Source organism: Neopsephotus bourkii, unplaced genomic scaffold (assembly GCF_033783945.1).
Source record: "Neopsephotus bourkii isolate Nb327-2 ecotype Australia unplaced genomic scaffold, CSIRO-AGI_Nbou_v1 NB_1019, whole genome shotgun sequence".
Taxonomy (NCBI): domain Eukaryota; kingdom Metazoa; phylum Chordata; class Aves; order Psittaciformes; family Psittacidae; genus Neopsephotus; species Neopsephotus bourkii.
In genome coordinates this window covers 225,967-242,054 of record NW_026901508.1, presented here as the reverse complement: position 1 = coordinate 242,054, position 16,088 = coordinate 225,967, and the positions used below count along the sequence as shown (strand labels likewise).

At 37.2% G+C, this 16,088-nt stretch overlaps 2 protein-coding genes across 7 annotated transcripts in view; one reads left to right on the top strand and one right to left on the bottom strand.

Annotated features, from left to right (window-relative positions):
- The window catches only part of LOC133215963 (nipped-B-like protein), a 268,197-nt gene that overhangs the window by 137,421 nt on the left and 114,688 nt on the right, over positions 1 to 16,088 (bottom strand). For 5 of the 6 annotated variants that reach the window (XR_009726531.1, XM_061360335.1, XM_061360337.1 and 2 more), the window contains one exon: positions 1,518 to 1,700. The exons of the other annotated variant lie outside the window; for it this stretch is intronic. Coding sequence is in view for 4 of the 5 variants with exons in the window: in XM_061360335.1 (XP_061216319.1) it covers positions 1,518 to 1,700 (183 nt within the window). In the remaining variant the exon portion in view is untranslated. The remainder of the gene's footprint in view (positions 1 to 1,517; positions 1,701 to 16,088) is intronic. 6 annotated transcript variants of the gene reach the window in all.
- Positions 9,932 to 14,794, top strand: LOC133215964 (nipped-B-like protein). The gene is made up of 3 exons (XM_061360341.1): positions 9,932 to 10,078; positions 12,387 to 12,552; positions 13,633 to 14,794. The coding sequence occupies exons 1-3, from the start codon at positions 10,015 to 10,017 to the stop codon at positions 13,823 to 13,825; spliced, it is 423 nt and encodes a 140-aa protein (XP_061216325.1). The 5' UTR covers positions 9,932 to 10,014; the 3' UTR covers positions 13,826 to 14,794.

Below are 16,088 nucleotides of genomic sequence, written 5' to 3'. Positions count from 1 at the left end.
GGCCAGATGTCAGGTGGATACAGTGAGCCTAGAAGCCCTTAAAACATGTAATTACTGTGAAAGTTTTCCTTAACTTGCTTTACTTTGAATTTAAGAATTTCAACAGGCAATGTGGCTAATAAGTACATTAAGATCTCTCTGAAATTCCTGACAATCCACTTTATTCTGAACCATCTTAAATAATTTTTCTTTACTTATTCTTTTATTAAATTCATTGTTACAAATTATTAAGATCATAAACAGGTGAAATGATACGGTAAACAGAGGATACAGAATCCTGAATGAAGCAAATCACCTGATTACAAGTTAACTCATGGTCAAAACAACATTATTCAGTTATACTTTATATATATACATATACTATATATACTATATGTATATATATACATATAGTATATGTATATACACTTATGGGGAAAAAAAACAAACAAAACAAAGGACATTCTTTTCTGCTTTTCTGATAAAGATCAAAGGTATCTCCATTATAATTTTGATGTGTATGTGTGCATATGCATTGCATATCTGTTACAGAACTTCTTGAAACATATTAAAAATGCAAGACAAAAAAATCTTTCTCTTTTGGACCCTAAGAAAGACTGAGCAGCAAAACACTGTTTTACAAAATTTCAGTAAGATGTTTAGATAGGTAAAGGTGTAAGGAGTCTAAACTTGCGAGAAAATCATTATAAGCAAGATGCTTTCTCAGCAATAGGCACTTTTATAGCCCTGCATAGGTAACATAGCTAAGATGTTAGACTGAAATGATTCACTCCATTTTAATGAAGTTTATTTTCAGTGTTGACTAACTAAAATATCATAGAGAAAAACTAACTACACTCTTACTGGAAAGTAGGAAATCCCTTCTTAACTTAGAGACATATAACAATTTTTTTTGCACTTCTGAACTTTGCCTGATTGCACAGCAGAAGTCTAACTATAAGATTCCTCTCTTTCTTTGACACCACTTAATTCAAAAATAGTGTCATAATCAAATGCGATTTTGAGACACCATTTGGGAATAATTGAGGTTTTTCAAGCAATATACCACGGAAAAAATAGAAGAAGTAATATTTTAAAGAAACCTCTGGGCACTAACATCAATTAATTATCAAGTCAGAAAAAATGAATAGAGAATCCTTTGCTTTTCTTATCAATGAAATACAGAAGAAGTTAAAATATATTTACAAGAAAATTTTCATTGCATAACTTTGTGTACAAGTTTTCTAAGCTGCTTTACAGGATAGTTTCTTTAATCTGGTTGTCTAAAAATGTTTCATTGCAGTGGCTTCCCATAAGGTAATTAGAGAAAGAAACTTAATAACTAGCTGCTTTTAATTTTGAGTGACAAATTGAAATAAAATAATTTTTCTATAAAAAAAAGGTTCTTCACCAAGCAGCTAGCTGGACAGAAAATCTGTTTATATATATTTTAGGGTAATAAATAAACAAACAATATTTTTGGGAAAGCAAAATATTAGCCTTCTTTTGGAGTAGGATCAGAATGATGTACTACTTACATTCAAAAGCTGCTTCACTGTCATTATCTTCATCAGAACTGATTTCAGCATATTTTGGCTTCTCATTAATTGTGTTACGTTTGCGCTTGTTCATTTTCACACGTTCACAAAGCGGCATGGTGGATTCAATTTCTGCCAGGAGCTCAGGAGGCAACTCCTTTAACACTGACTGATCTATGCTACCTAATAATGGAGAACAAGAAGCGTAAATGTAAACCTGAAGATAATAAGGGTCTAACACTACAGTCCTTTCTCAGAAACTGCTTATAGTATATCCACTAATAAATAATACCACATTTAGATATACTTGGATGTATTTGACAGCCCTTTCTAAAGCTGCACTTACTGTTCACACTGCAATTAGAAATTAACATAATAAATTGCATACACGTCTCCTTCAATAAAATATTTTCTCAGGCATATATTCCACAGAGGCCAAGCTCACCTTCCTTGCATGCCCTCTCTGAGCATCTGATAGAGGATGTTTCAGTAGTTTTGGGTCTACCTCCCTTATGTATCACCAGCTTACAGTCTAACAAATCATTTTGGGTCACTGCTATAACTATACTGATAAAGCCTCCTGTGTCAGACATACAGGTAGGAAAGCAGTTTCTTTCTGGATTAGCTCAAACAACATTCAAATGTTGTGCTAAATCAAATGAAATATTACTCTTACTCCATAACAAGAGTGCCTACTTTCTTGTTGCATAGCCATGTCATTGCAACTACCACAGCACAGACTCACAGATTAATTTTACTACAACCACTCAAATAAAAGGGTCTACTTTAGATTAAGAACTAAAAGAAAAAAAACCCAGAAGTACTTCGCTACTTTATAAAATGCTCAGAACATAAACACCCTTTTAAAATAGTTAAATATTGTTACAGTATAGCACTTAGACACTACAGTGCAAATGGCCACACAACTACCTATGACTGATGAATAGCTTACTGGTTAAAGCTGAAAATTTTCAGCTATTCTTTAGTGTGGAAATTTAATTATATCCTTCCCACAGTGCTTTCCCTTAAAATGCTCCAGTATGTTCTTTATATCTCAGTCCTTTGTAATCAGAGGCCCTTGCCCAGCAGCATCACACTCCTCCAAATAATTCCGTGCCCTGGAGAGTTTTAAGAACAGAAGGTGAATCACAGGGAAATCAAAATCCTTTTTTCAAAATGGAATTTAAGGTATGAGGAAAGTACATCTGCTCATAAGACAAAAGTTCCACTTTTATCTCAATACCATATCATCAGCTGAAAAACACACCATCAAGATGAATACTGATGAAAATAATCTGAGTTCATTTACTTCAGTGGCTTAAAGTTTATGGAAGGGTATACAGCTACATCCTATAAACAGGATATAACCCTCTATTAAGCCCCTTACCCCACCTTTTGACTACATCCATGAAGGGATAATTCCTGAGCTCAACTCGCATACAGACACCTGGAAGAAGGCAGGAGACTGAAATCCCCTCACCGCCACCCAAAGGACTATGCCCACACGATTCTCTGCTGTAATGGATTTGGCAGGAAGAAGTGGTGTTAGGAAGATGTGCTCAAGCAGGTTCTATGGAATGACATCTTTCAAAATATTTTTTTCCTTATCTACCCCAATACTAGCACAAAAGGAAGGCTCCCAGCCTTGGGCTAAACAGAAGGAGATGCTAGAGCTCCCTGGTTATATTCCAGTCCCCAGCTATAGCTTTGAGAAATGGGACCCAGCCAGGCTGGTGGGTCAGGGAAGAATCTGGACACAGCAACTGAATAATTCCATGATGTTAGTAGGGGTCATCACTGCATATTGAAATGCATTTTTGCAAAAATAATTTATGCAAAATAGCTGTAGCTTTTCCCAGAAATAAGAGGAACCTGATCAAGCATCCAAGCCCATGAACCAAAGTCAGTTTCAGACTTTCAACAAGTTGCTCTGACAAATTAGTTAATAAATTTCTATCACTTACATGTGCCAAAGTAATTTTCTGAAAGTGAACTAATTGAACAATGAACTCCTAAATCTGCAAACAGACAAAGAATCATATTTCAGATGAACCAAAGTACAATGAAACTAGTAATTTGGTTAAGTTTATTGTTGCTGCTAAGAACTAGATGTGCAACATGCAAAGTTGACTCTTATTATCCAGAGAAGACTTAAGAATGCCTGAGTGATCAAGAATCAAAATATTTACCTTAGCAGCAAAGACAAAAATAGGAAATAACTCAAGCAGCCTCTAGGCAAAGCAGTATGCTGAAAATGCCTCATATTGTACTGGTAACAGATCAACATAAGAAAGGACTCCAGTGTGCAACTACTGAATTCCTGCTGTCTACCAATAACAGTTTATCCAGCATCTCCTTCTAAAAAATCAACACCAAAACCAAAGGCCCCATAGAGTACGTAAAATGCCCATCATGTTAGATAAATGCTATGGGACTTTTATGCTGCTACAACCTACTGCTGACTACAAATAATAGTTATTATAGGCTTTGAAAAAGTCATCCAGAATTAAAAAAACCCAAAAACACACAAGCATAGAACACAGGAAAATCTAGATGCATTGTTTTAGCTCTGTGACATAAAGATGATTAAGCAGCAGTAAATTTTTTAGCTGCGCCTGTAAAAATATGAAGAGGACCTTTGAAGAAATAACAAATCTTCAATCAAATTTCAGATCATGATAGCAGAGAACATAGTATATTTAGGAAGACTTGTAGTGAGCAACAAAAACCTGTGTTTAAAGTTCTGTGTTATACAGATAATGAAATCCTGTAATAACAATATATACAATGAAGGAGTAACATTCAACATTAGATTCTGCAGTGAAATAATCACTTTTTAAAAAAGCAAAACGAAAAAAAACCTTAGGTTTTTTGTACATCAGATTATATACCTTTCAGAGAACAAAGAAATTACTTTTCATTGGTCAAAAGTTACCAAATCTATGATTAATTAGTACTCTGTCTTCCATTGGGTAAATTTTCCATGTAAATTAGCACACAAGCTCTGTGAAGGGGGAGAGCAAGCTTTATTGGTCCCGAATTGAGTCAGTGGTTGTGAACTCCCCCTGCCACCTTTACCTTTCACCCAATTACTGCTATTCCTTGTTGACTACTTGTTTTTCCTAGGACTTATTTTGTCTTCAGCACCTTCTGGTGCAGATGTTCTCCTTTTATCAGTCCTTTAGCTCTTCCTCCAAGGTTGAGGTAGTTTGTAAGGAATTTACTGCTTATACAAAGTCTTGTTCTAGACACCGTTATCACCATGGCAAATTTCATTCTCTCTGTGCATCAATGTTGTATGTGAAAAAGCCAGGGGAAGACATTTTCTTGGGGGAGGACAAGAAAGGAAAAACAAAGGACAAGATATACAAGGAGGTAAAAGAAAGGAAGATAAAGCAAAATATATTAAGCTACATGGAATAAGAGGGATGTGAGAAGTGGTGGAATAATGATGTGAAAAGGCAACACTAAAAAAGATTTGCTACGATCTATTAAGAAATATAGAATGAACTAAAATGTTTATGATAATCACATCTAGTATATTAAAAAGTTTGCAACAAAAATGGCATGGAGTAAAACAGCAAATGCTATTTCTCTCAGTTGGAGTGAGGACATTGTGGAAATAACATAAATATTTTCTATATCAGTCAGTTGTTGACAATTACAAATTGTATAAATGACACAGCAGGCTGCAAATTAGGTAGGATCAAGGAAGGCTATAGAGCCCTGGTGAGGCAGGTGAAAAACATTGGTGCCTGGGTCATCTTCCCATATATCCTACCACTTAGGGAAATTGAGATGGCCAGGAGCAGACACATAGGGCGGATCAATAACTGGTTTTGTGGCTCGTGTCATCAAGAAGGTTTTGGCTTTTATGACAATGGATCATTCTTCAATGAGTGTAGACTGTTAGGGAAGGATGGGATCCATCCGTCTAGAAGGGGCAGAGAATCTTTGGCAGCAGGCTGGCCAATTTGGTGAGATGGGCTTTAAACTGAAGGACCCAGGGGGTGGGGTCCAGAGTGGCAATGCTCATACTGTTGCTTCCTTCTGGGGGATAGATCTTGCTAACCAGTGCAGGGACAGCTGTCGCTTGTTTGACTCTTAAGGTGAGGATCATAGGGCTAACTGTATCAAGGGGTTTTATGGTAAATCTTACACCCCTTCTAGGGAACCTAGCTGTGACATTACCTCTCTGAAGTGCATGTATACAAACGTGCATAGCATGGGAAATAAACAAGATGAACTGGAAATTGATGTGTGGTCACAGGGCCATGACCTCATTGCAATTACTGAGACATGGTGGGATAGCTCACGTGACTGGAATGTTGCCATGGACACCTATGTACCTTTTAGAAAGGACAAGTCAGAGAGATGAGGTGGTGGAGTTGCTCTTTATGTGAAGGAGCAACTGGAATATATAAAGCTCTACCCAGGGATAGATGAATGAGTTGAGAGTCTATGGGTGAGAATTAGGGGACAGGCTAATATGGGGGACACTGTTGTGGGCGTTTACTATAGGACACCTGATCAGGAGGAGGAAGTTGATGAGGCCTTCCATGAGCAGCTGGAAATAGACTCGCAGTCACAGGCCCCGGTTCTCCTGGGGGAATTCAACCACCCAGATATTTGCTGGAGAGATAAAATGGCCAACATACACAGTCCAGGAAGTTCCTGCAGGTAGGTCACTGAAGATAACTTTTTGTTACAAGTGGTGGGGCCAACAAGGAAAGGTGTGTTGCTGGACCTTGTACTTACAAACCAAGAAGGACTGGTTGATGACATAAAGGTTGGGGGCTGCCTTGGATTTATCGATCACGAGATAGTGGAACTTGGGATCCTGTGTGGGGGCAGCAAAAAAGTAAGCAGGACTAGAACCCTAAACTTCTGGAATGCTAACTTCAGCCTCTTCAAAGAGCTACTGAGAGGAATCCCATGGGATAGGGCTCTAAAAGAAAAGGGAGTCCAAGAGAGCTAGTCATTATTTAGGCACCACTTCCTCCAAGCCTAAGAACAGTGTAATCCCATGAGATGATGAAATCAGGCAAAGGGGGCAGGAGATCTGCATGGATGAGCAGGGAGCGCCTAGTAAATCTTAAACTTAAGAAGGAAATTTATGGGATGTGGAAAAAGGGACAGGCCAAGCGGGAGGACTATGGGAACATCGCCAGGGTACCCAAGGTGATGTGACATGGAAGGCCAAGGCCCGCTTAGAACTGAGTCTGGCAAAGGACATCAAGAACAAGAAGAAGGGCTTCTACAAGTATATCGGCAGCAAAAGGAAGATAAGGGAAAATGTGGGGCCGCTCCTGAATCAGATGGGTGTCCTGGTAACAGAAGACACAGAGAAGGCGGAATTACTGAATGCCACCTTTGCCTCAGTCTTTACTGCTAAGGATGGCCCTCAGAAGTCCCAGGCCTCGGTGGTTAGAAATGAAGGCCAGAGAAAGGAAGACTTTCCCTTGATCATAGATGGTTAGGTTAGGGACAGGCTAGACAAACTTACCACCCGTAAAGTCATCTTTGAAAAATCATGGAGAATGGGTGAGGTGCCCGATGACTGGAGGAAGGCCAAGTTACTCCTATCTATGAAAAGGGCAAGAAGGAGGACCTGGGAAACTGCCGGCCAGTCAGCCTCACCTCCATCCCTGTAAAGGTGATGGAACAGGTCATTCTGGAAGTGATCACCAAGCATATAGAAGAGAAGAAGGTCATCAGGAGTAGTCAGCATGGATTCACCAAGTGGAAATCTTGCCTGACCAATCTGATAGCCTTCTATGATGACATAGCGGGATGAATCGACCACGGGAGAGCAGATGATGTTATCTACCTTGACTTCAGCAAGGTTTTTGACACCGTCTCCCATAACATCCTCGTAGGTAAGCTTTGAAAATGTGGGTTAGATGAATGGACTGTGAGGTGGATTGAGAACTGGCTGAATGGCAGAGTTCAGAGGGTTGTGATGAGCAGAGCAGAATACAGTTGGAGGCCTGTAATCAGTGGTGTTCCCCAGGGATTGATACTGGGTCCTGTCTTATTCCTGGATGAAGGGCTAGAGTGTACCCTCAGCAAGTTTGCTGATGATATGAAGCTGGGGGCAGTGGCTGATCCACCTGAAGGCTGTGCTGCTTATTCAACAGGACCTTGGTAGGCTGGAGAACTGGGCAGAGAGAAACCTCATGAAGTTCAACAAGGGCAAGTGTAGTGTACCGCACCTGGGGAGGAAGAACCCCAAGTACCAGCACAGACTGGGGGCTGACCTACTAGAGAGCAATTCAGCTGAGAAGGACCTGGGAGTATTGGTGGATGATAAGTTGACTATGAGCCAGCAGTATGCCCTTGCGGCCAGGAGGGCCAATAGTATCCTGGGGTGCATCGGGAGGAGTGTGGCCAGCAGGTTGAGGGAGGTGATCCTCCCCCTCTACTTGACCCTGGTGAGGCCACATCTGGAGTACTGTGTCCAGTTCTGGGCTCCTCAGTAGAAGAAAGACAAGGAGCTACTGGAGAGGGTCCAGGAAAGGGCCACAAGGATGATCAGGAGCCTGGAGCATCTCTCTTATGAGGAGAGACTGCGGGAGCTGGGCCTGTTTAGTCCAGAGAAGAGCAGACTGAGAGGGGATCTCATTAATGCATATAAATATCTCAAAGGTGGGTGCCAGGAGGGTGGTGCTGGACTCTTTTCAGTGGTGCTCAGCAACAGGATGAGGAGCAGTGGCCATAAACTAAAATACAGGAAGTTTCATTTCAGCATGAGGAAGTTTTCATTTCAGCATTTCAGCATTCCTTACATTGAGGGTGGCAGAGCACTGGAATGGGCTGCCCAGGGGGGTCTGGAGACATTCAAAACACACCTGGATGCGCTGCTTTGTAACCTGCTCTAGATGGCCCTGCCTTGGCAGGGGGGTTGGACTGGGTGATCTCCAGAGGTCCCTTCCAACCCTAATGATTCTGTGACCTGTGGACCAACCCTCTGCTCAAAGTAGGAGCAACTTCAAAGTTACATCAGGTTTCTAAGGGCCTTCCAAGTCAAGTTCTGAAATTTGGACTTCCTTTACAATTGGGATATTTATAGTTAGTGAAAACTGGATGAACAAATTCCTTTTCAGTAGTTGAAAATAAACTGTGCTGTTTTACAGGAAATAAACAAGCTAGTTCAGCGGTGACTAAACTTTTTCTTTCTGTGGTGTGTATGAAACATTTCCTGGTTGTAGGTTGACCAGAGTTTGTTTAATATTAAAGAGATATTTTCAGATCAATTTTGAAGTGGCTACTATTTTTAAAATTGTCTTGGCTTTGGCTGCAACAGTTTTCTCTTCCTAGTAGCTGTTGCAGTGCTTTGTTTTGGCTTTTGTCTGAGAACAGTTCTGATAACACACCAGTATTTTAGTGGCTAAGTAATGCTTACCACTCTCAAGGACTTTTCAGTCTCTCATGCCCTGCCATTGAGGAGGGGCACGGGAAGCCAGGAGGGAGCAGAGACAGGACACCTGACCCAAACTAGCCAAAGAGGTGTTCCATACCACAGCACATCATGGCCAGTATAGAAACTGGGGGGGAGTCACAGGGAAGGGAGCAATTGCTGCTTGGGTCAGTCTGGGTATTGGTTGGTGGGAGGTAAGCAGTTTTATTGTGCATCACTTGTCTGTCTTGGGTTTTATTCCTCTCTCTCTTTTTGTTATCTTCCTTTTCATTACAATTATTAATTTTTAATGTACTTTATTTCAGTTATCAATCTGTTCTTATCTCAACCCGTGGGTTTTACCGTTTTTTTTTAATTCTCCTCCCCATCCTGCTGGGCCGAGGGGTGGTGGTGTTGAGGGTGGCTGCACGGTACTGGGGTTAAACTACAACAAAAATATACTAAGATTTTTTATTTGTCACTTTGTTTACTACTTGATACTTGCATCTGTAAACTACTACTTCTTTTGGTTTTGCTATATGAAAAATCTCTTCCAAAATTGTGATGTGAATATAGCAACTAATTACTTAAACTGGGTAATGCATTAAGTACTGTCCATTGCAGTATGAACCAACAGAAGTTTTGTTACCAGTTTTTGAGTTTGTTACTGTATAACTTAAGGAAATTTTATTTTGATTATCTTATCTTGTATCTTTTTTGGTGAAGGGCTCTGCTTCTGAGATCGAAAGCTTGCCTTTTGATTGCTGAATTCCATTTGATATTTTAATTCTACATTGTTTTACTTACTTTTGACTAAATTTACTTAGTATGTAGCTGAGGCTATGGTCTGTGTTTCATTTATGTTATTGAATTAAAAATTCTTTTAAGTAAAATGAAAATTTTAATTTGATTTTGTTTGTTTTGTGTCTGTGGTTTCGTTGTTTGTGTGGTGTTTTGTTGTTGTGTTGGGTTTTTGTTTGTTGTTTGTGGTTTTTTTTGTTTGTTTGTTTTTTTTTAGTGCTTGGGAGATGGGAAGTAATGATAGCTGGCACCTGAACTAAAATATCTGTGTAGGCGCTACCATCCCAGAACTTCAGGATGAATGGGGATATGCCTCATGTTCCCATCACTACTCTTGCAGGGATTGCTAGTCTTACAGACCGTAAGTACTCTTCTTTTTTTATCTTTAATATGTTCCCTTCTACCAGTTCAGTAAATGCCTGCATTTAAAAATAAAACTGTTTTTAGTGTTTTGAAAAGTTCTTAAAAGTTAATCTGTTAAAAATCAGATTTGGTATTAAAAATGTTAATTTTGTCATTGCTTGAATTTTAGAAATATGCTAATTTAAATATGAAATGTATGTTTAAAAATATTAAATAAACCTGAATATACTTTAAACCTAGTTTTGGGAGAGTATGAAAAAATTGCTCTAAGTAACAGGTGCAGTTGGGACAGAGATGCATATTGTTTATCAAGTGTAAGCAAGAGTTTTTAGCTCACTTGTCTGTGAGGATAATTGGACTCAGTGACCCAAGTGCTTCTTCTGAGATCTTGTTTTAATTATTATTATACTGTTGAAAATTGGAGACATTCCAAAGGACACTGAAAGTGTATACCCAGCAATTGAATTCAGTTGCCTACAGTAAAAAAGCAGATGTATCCAAGGGAAAAAAAACCCTACTTCTTTGTCAGCTTGATATTGTGAAGTATGAAATTTGAAGATGCTGCTTATGTATCTAATATGTGTATATATGTATCATTATGTGTGTCTAATAATGGGCCATCAGGATGCAAATCATAAGTTTCTGGGCTACGGGAAGTTTTCCATCACTGAGTATTTGCAGGGGTTCTAAAGAAGTCAAGATACTTAACTGGTAAAAGTCACTTGTCAGAATCCTGGTGCAAGTTTCTTGAAACACTGAATGAAATACCTTTGGTGGGATTATCTCTTGTGTTAGGTATATTTGCTTCGTTATCTGTGGTATTTATCTGATGCTTAGAAAGTCAGGTGAAAGATAAAGGCTTGTTACTGCTTCACCTTCTCTTGATGTGAAAGGAAGGTGCTGGAATGGACAAGTTCCGTTGCCCTAAAAACATGGAGGACATGATGACTAGAGGCAGTAGAGTAGGCTCAGTTAACTAGCTGAATTTATACTGCTTTAATAAATGTGTTTTGCTGATCTTGCTAATTTTTCCAAGTTTCAAGGCACATTCAAGGTAATCTAAAGCAAGTAATAAAAGCTAGATATTTTAATTTATTATACACTTTTATTTGAATTGCAATTTATTTCTAAATGCAATAATGGTATACATTGCATAGGGGAAAAAATACTGGAATTCTGTGTGTCCCCCCTTTTTAAAAAAAAAAGAATTTAAAAATATAAAAGAGCCAAGAAGAGTCTGTTTCACAGTTGATTTTCTTTGAAGCTATTTCTAATGCAATCAGCCTGGAAACTTCAAGTCAGTTAGCTTGTTTTTGTGGCCCTATGAAAATTACTTTGCTATATAGCAGGCTTTTTGGCCTCTTCTGGCTTACTCATCTCTGTAACCCTTCAAAATCATCCGGTCAAGGCTTATTTGGTATACTTCCTTGTTATGATTTTAGAATGCCCTCTAAAAGTATAGTATGCTCATTTATAATCTATTACTGTGATAACTGTTTTCATTAAACAAATCTTTTTACCAAGATTTGTGAATATATTGACTGAATTGACATTTTAATGATCATTCCAACCAACTATACTAGCATTTTCTTGAGATTGCTTACATAAAAATGAATATAACAGGAGAAGAATAAGCCAATAATTTAATTAGTAGCTTAAGCTGATTGTGGATTTCTTTAGTTTTTGTGCTGGTATTTTTTGTGGGTTTGTTTTTTTTCTTTTATGGTGGTTTTGTTTGTTGGTTGTTTGCTTTGGTGGTGTTTTGTGTGGTATGTGGTTTGGGTTTTTTTTTTTTTATTTTTTTTTTTTTCTCTACCCTCACCATAGAAAGTGAGAACACTGATTAAATATGAAGGTCAGAGTAGAAAACAATGTATATGATCAGTGCACTTACAGTACTGCATGCAGCTACAAGGATTTTGCATTTCCTTCCTTCCCTTTATCCATACATTCAGCTCCAAGGGAAAACTACCCTAACATTAAATACTTTAATATTCTGGTATGTTTAAAAATATGTTTTTATTTACTATACTTGTGTTAGCACAGTTAAATATTCACAATAATATAGTAATATAACTTATGGACTTGACTGCATCACTTTCTTTAAAATAGAGTCCAGCCTTTGTGTGTGTTCAATATTAAAAAAATTAAAAAAATTAAAAAATCCAGAAATCTTTCCTATATTTCAAATGTGGTTGTTAGATTTTCTTTCTTAATCACATGAGGGAATAAGAAGGTGTCCATCTTTGTATGCTCATCTTTCATGAAATGATTATTCTGAACTCCTTTTTATTTTCTGATAACAGTTTTGAACCAGCTGCCTCTTCCATCACCTTTACCTGCTACAACAACAAAAAGCCTGCTTTTCAATGGACGGATAGCTGAAGAGGTGAACTGCCTTCTGGCTTGCAGGGATGAAAATCTGGTTTCACAGCTCATCCACAGTCTCAATCAGGTGTCAACAGATCACATGTATGTATTTTGAACTTTGACTATATAAGAGGCTAGTTTAGCACATTACCACTGTGTAAAAGTCAATTGTTTCAATCAGAATGCTAGTAAAATGTCCAAGAGCCCTTATGTAGATCTACTGCTTGTTCCGTTCTTGCTAGTTAGGAGTGCAGCCTTTGTGTTATTGATTGTGCAATAGTCATTTCTGTTCCACTTTGGTCAATAATGCACATAGACAAATTATATACCCGGTATTACACAAAAATATACTTTTATGAGACATCCATTCAAGACCTATGTCAGTTTTGATTACTTATTGAGCCAGTAAGTATGCTAACATATTCTCTTTTTGTTAGTATATGTTTTGTTTTATCATTTTTCCCTGGTGTCCTTTGAATTGTCTTATGTTGACAGCCCTTTTTCCTACGTGTTCCAATCAATTTTTTTGATCAAATGGAAGTAGCTCTTAAAAGACCTCAAAGCAAACAATAAGTGAAAGCACAGATGTATTTATAGACAATCCGTTACATTTTTGATGGTTCAAAGAGAATCCTGTGATGTCAAAGATATGCTGATTTTCCTTTTTAAATTGAAAGATTCTCAAAGTGTTGGGCTGCAGCCTGAATATTATACATTCTTTTATGGAGAAGATCACAGTACAAAAGTGGGCATAAGAAACTGTTTATAATAGTCTGAAACTGACAGCCATGTATAGAATCATAGGATGCTTATTAATAGAAAATAAATTTGAACTTTAGTAGAAATACCTCGTCCATTCCTTCAATAAGAAAGGGGGTAAAAAATAGAGGGCAAGGAACAGTGCTTTGCAGACTTGGTTTCTGGTTTTGTTTGTTTGGGGTTTTGTTTGTTTGTTTTTGTTTTTGGGGATGGGTGAGGTGGCTTTGCTTGTTTACTTTTTGGGTTTGGTTTATTTTTGTGCCTTTTTTAAATTATATATTTTAACAGTAAATTGTCACCCTTTGTTTGGGTTAAGCTAGTTGGTTGGTTTGTTGCTTTGTTTGGGCTTTTTATACTTGATTATTTTTTTTTATAATTTGAAATTTCATTTGCCTCTTTAATTGCTTACTTTCACAATTCCAGAGAATTGAAGGATAACCTTGGCAGTGATGATCCAGAGGGAGATATACCAGTCTTGCTACAGGCTATTCTGGCAAGGAATCCTAATGTTTTCAGGGAGAAAAGTATGCAAAACAGATACGGGGTACAAAGTGGTAAGGATTTTTGTTTGTTTATTGGTTGTGTTTTATGTTGTTCTGTAAGTTTAGGGGGCTGATACTAGCCACAATTTTTTATGGAGCACAACTGTGATATTTATGCCTTACCTTGTGTTTGATAGCGATATAAAGCTATGTATCTTGACATCTTCTAAGAGTGATTGTATTAGAATAAGCATGGAAATTACTGGGTATTTTTGTAAAAAAATAATGCTTAATTTCACTGCAAAGTTTAATTTCTGGGATGATTGATTGGACTTTATTGTAATTTTATTTTAATTTCTTTATGGCTAGGTTCATATATTTGTCTTAGTAAATAATCAAAGTTGGGGGAAATATGCCTTGATCTTACTGAAAATTTATACAATTATAGTGTATCATTGTTCTTAATAGTTCTGGGGTAAGGAATAAGGATGAATCAATCATACTTAACAGCTCCTCCCTGCCGTTCCTCTTTTCAGCAGTTTGAGAGGCCCTTCTGATTTTACTTTTTCACCAGTTAATTCTTTTCTGAGGTTTCATGAGATATACTGCTGGATAGCAAAGATGGAGAAGGGGAGAGACCAATCAGCAGATTAATCAGACAGATTCTACTTGCAGATCTTGATACTTCTTTATTTGCACCTGAAGTCTTTTCTTTAAACTATGAAATGGGTAGGATAATTTCCAGTTTTCTGGTGTGATGATAAAGCTTTGCTAGCATTGTAGAGATATAGATAAAGGTGTTAATGGAGTCCGCAAAGGATAGACCATCTAAGGGTTTTTTTGTAGGGGAGAAATAATAAAATGAGATATTAAATTCATTCACCTAGGCTAGTGAGTAAAAAGCCATACAGTTTTTGAAAAGAACTTGCTAATGACCAAACACATAATGTTCCTTGAAAGAATGCAGAAATTTCCTGGAATGAAAATGTGTAAGGCAGTGCTAAATATCTAGTAGCGCATTGATACGTATATCCTGAAATTTAAGCTCTGAAAACAGTCTCCAGATTCTGAGTTTGGTGGTAGCTGTGTCAGAGTATGATATCCACCCCTCAGCCGTAGGAAATGTGACTGTCCTGACAATTTTTGCAAAGTGGTTCCTTAAAGAACATATGATTGATTCAGAGTCGTCCACCAGTTTTGTAGAGTAAAATAATTTTTTGCCAGTGCAAAAGGAAGACATTGCTTTTTGGAATTATTTGTTCTAGCAGAGGCCAATTCAGTGCTTCAGAGGAAGAAACGCTTTTGCCGATTGATTCAATAGGTTAAGAATAATCTTTAATGAAATGAAAGCATCTCTATGTTTAGTAAATATGCTTTGGCCTATGCTTGAAGGAAGGTACTAGTACAGTATTAAAAAAATTAAACATGAAACTTAAAGTAACAGTTTATGTTTTTTAAAGTTAACAAAGTTATTTCAGAGACCCAGAAGAGATCAGACTTTTAAACTTCCTTGAATATTTAATTTTATTTTACATAATTTTTGGAATTATTTGTTCAAGCTAGTTCAGCGGTGACTAAACTTTTTCTTTCTGTGATTCTTGGAAATGTATTTTGCCTTATGAAGAGATATCTTTATGAAACTTTTAAAACACTGGATTTCACCTAATTATTTTTCATAATATATCCTAGGAAGGAGGCCGAAAAAAGAAGTAAAATAAAAAATACACATGAAAAATCTGAAGTTCAAGACACTTTCTCCCAAAACTTCGTGGATGAACACTCAAAACTTGATTTGCAAGAGAAACATAGTTACAACATTATTTCTTCCATGAAACTTATTTCTAGTATCTAGAATAAGATTCTTACAGTGATACAATAGCAAACAGACTGATATAGGATTCAAACCTTTTTTTCCCCTTTAAAAGTATATCCTAAGTTATTTCAGAATATGTATAAAATATTCCTTCAGAAAACAAAATACACAAAAACTGCAGAAAAGTTATAAACCTGACATTAAAATGGATGCATTGCTCATGTGTGACACAGCTACTAGTCATGCCAATTAGTCATTAAAACCTTTACACGTTACTAAAATATACTATATTAATAACCACATACAAGACAGACTACAAGAAAGTATACTTAAGAAACATTTTAGAAAGCATACACTCACTGTATGTATCTCTGAAGGCTCTGAAAATTCCTGAGTTTCTGCACATAGATTTATGTGATAGAAAAGTCTATCCTTTTGAGACTAGAGCACAATTCCATCAGAAAGTTTTCAGTATTCCGTATCAAGAACATAAATGTTTTATTTGTAATCTGTAGACTAAACTGACAGCAATTTTACATCCAAGTCTAGCTACCTATTATTGTTAAGAAATTGAAATTTTGCCT

Bases quoted from the DNA above. Each gene is read 5' to 3' on its own strand.
- LOC133215964 (XM_061360341.1), top strand. From the start codon at position 10,015: ATGAATGGGGATATGCCTCATGTTCCCATCACTACTCTTGCAGGGATT. The intron at 10,079-12,386 runs GTAAGTACTCTT...TTCTGATAACAG, and splicing joins GATTGCTAGTCTTACAGACC to TTTTGAACCAGCTGCCTCTT. The intron at 12,553-13,632 runs GTATGTATTTTG...TCACAATTCCAG, and splicing joins CAGGTGTCAACAGATCACAT to AGAATTGAAGGATAACCTTG.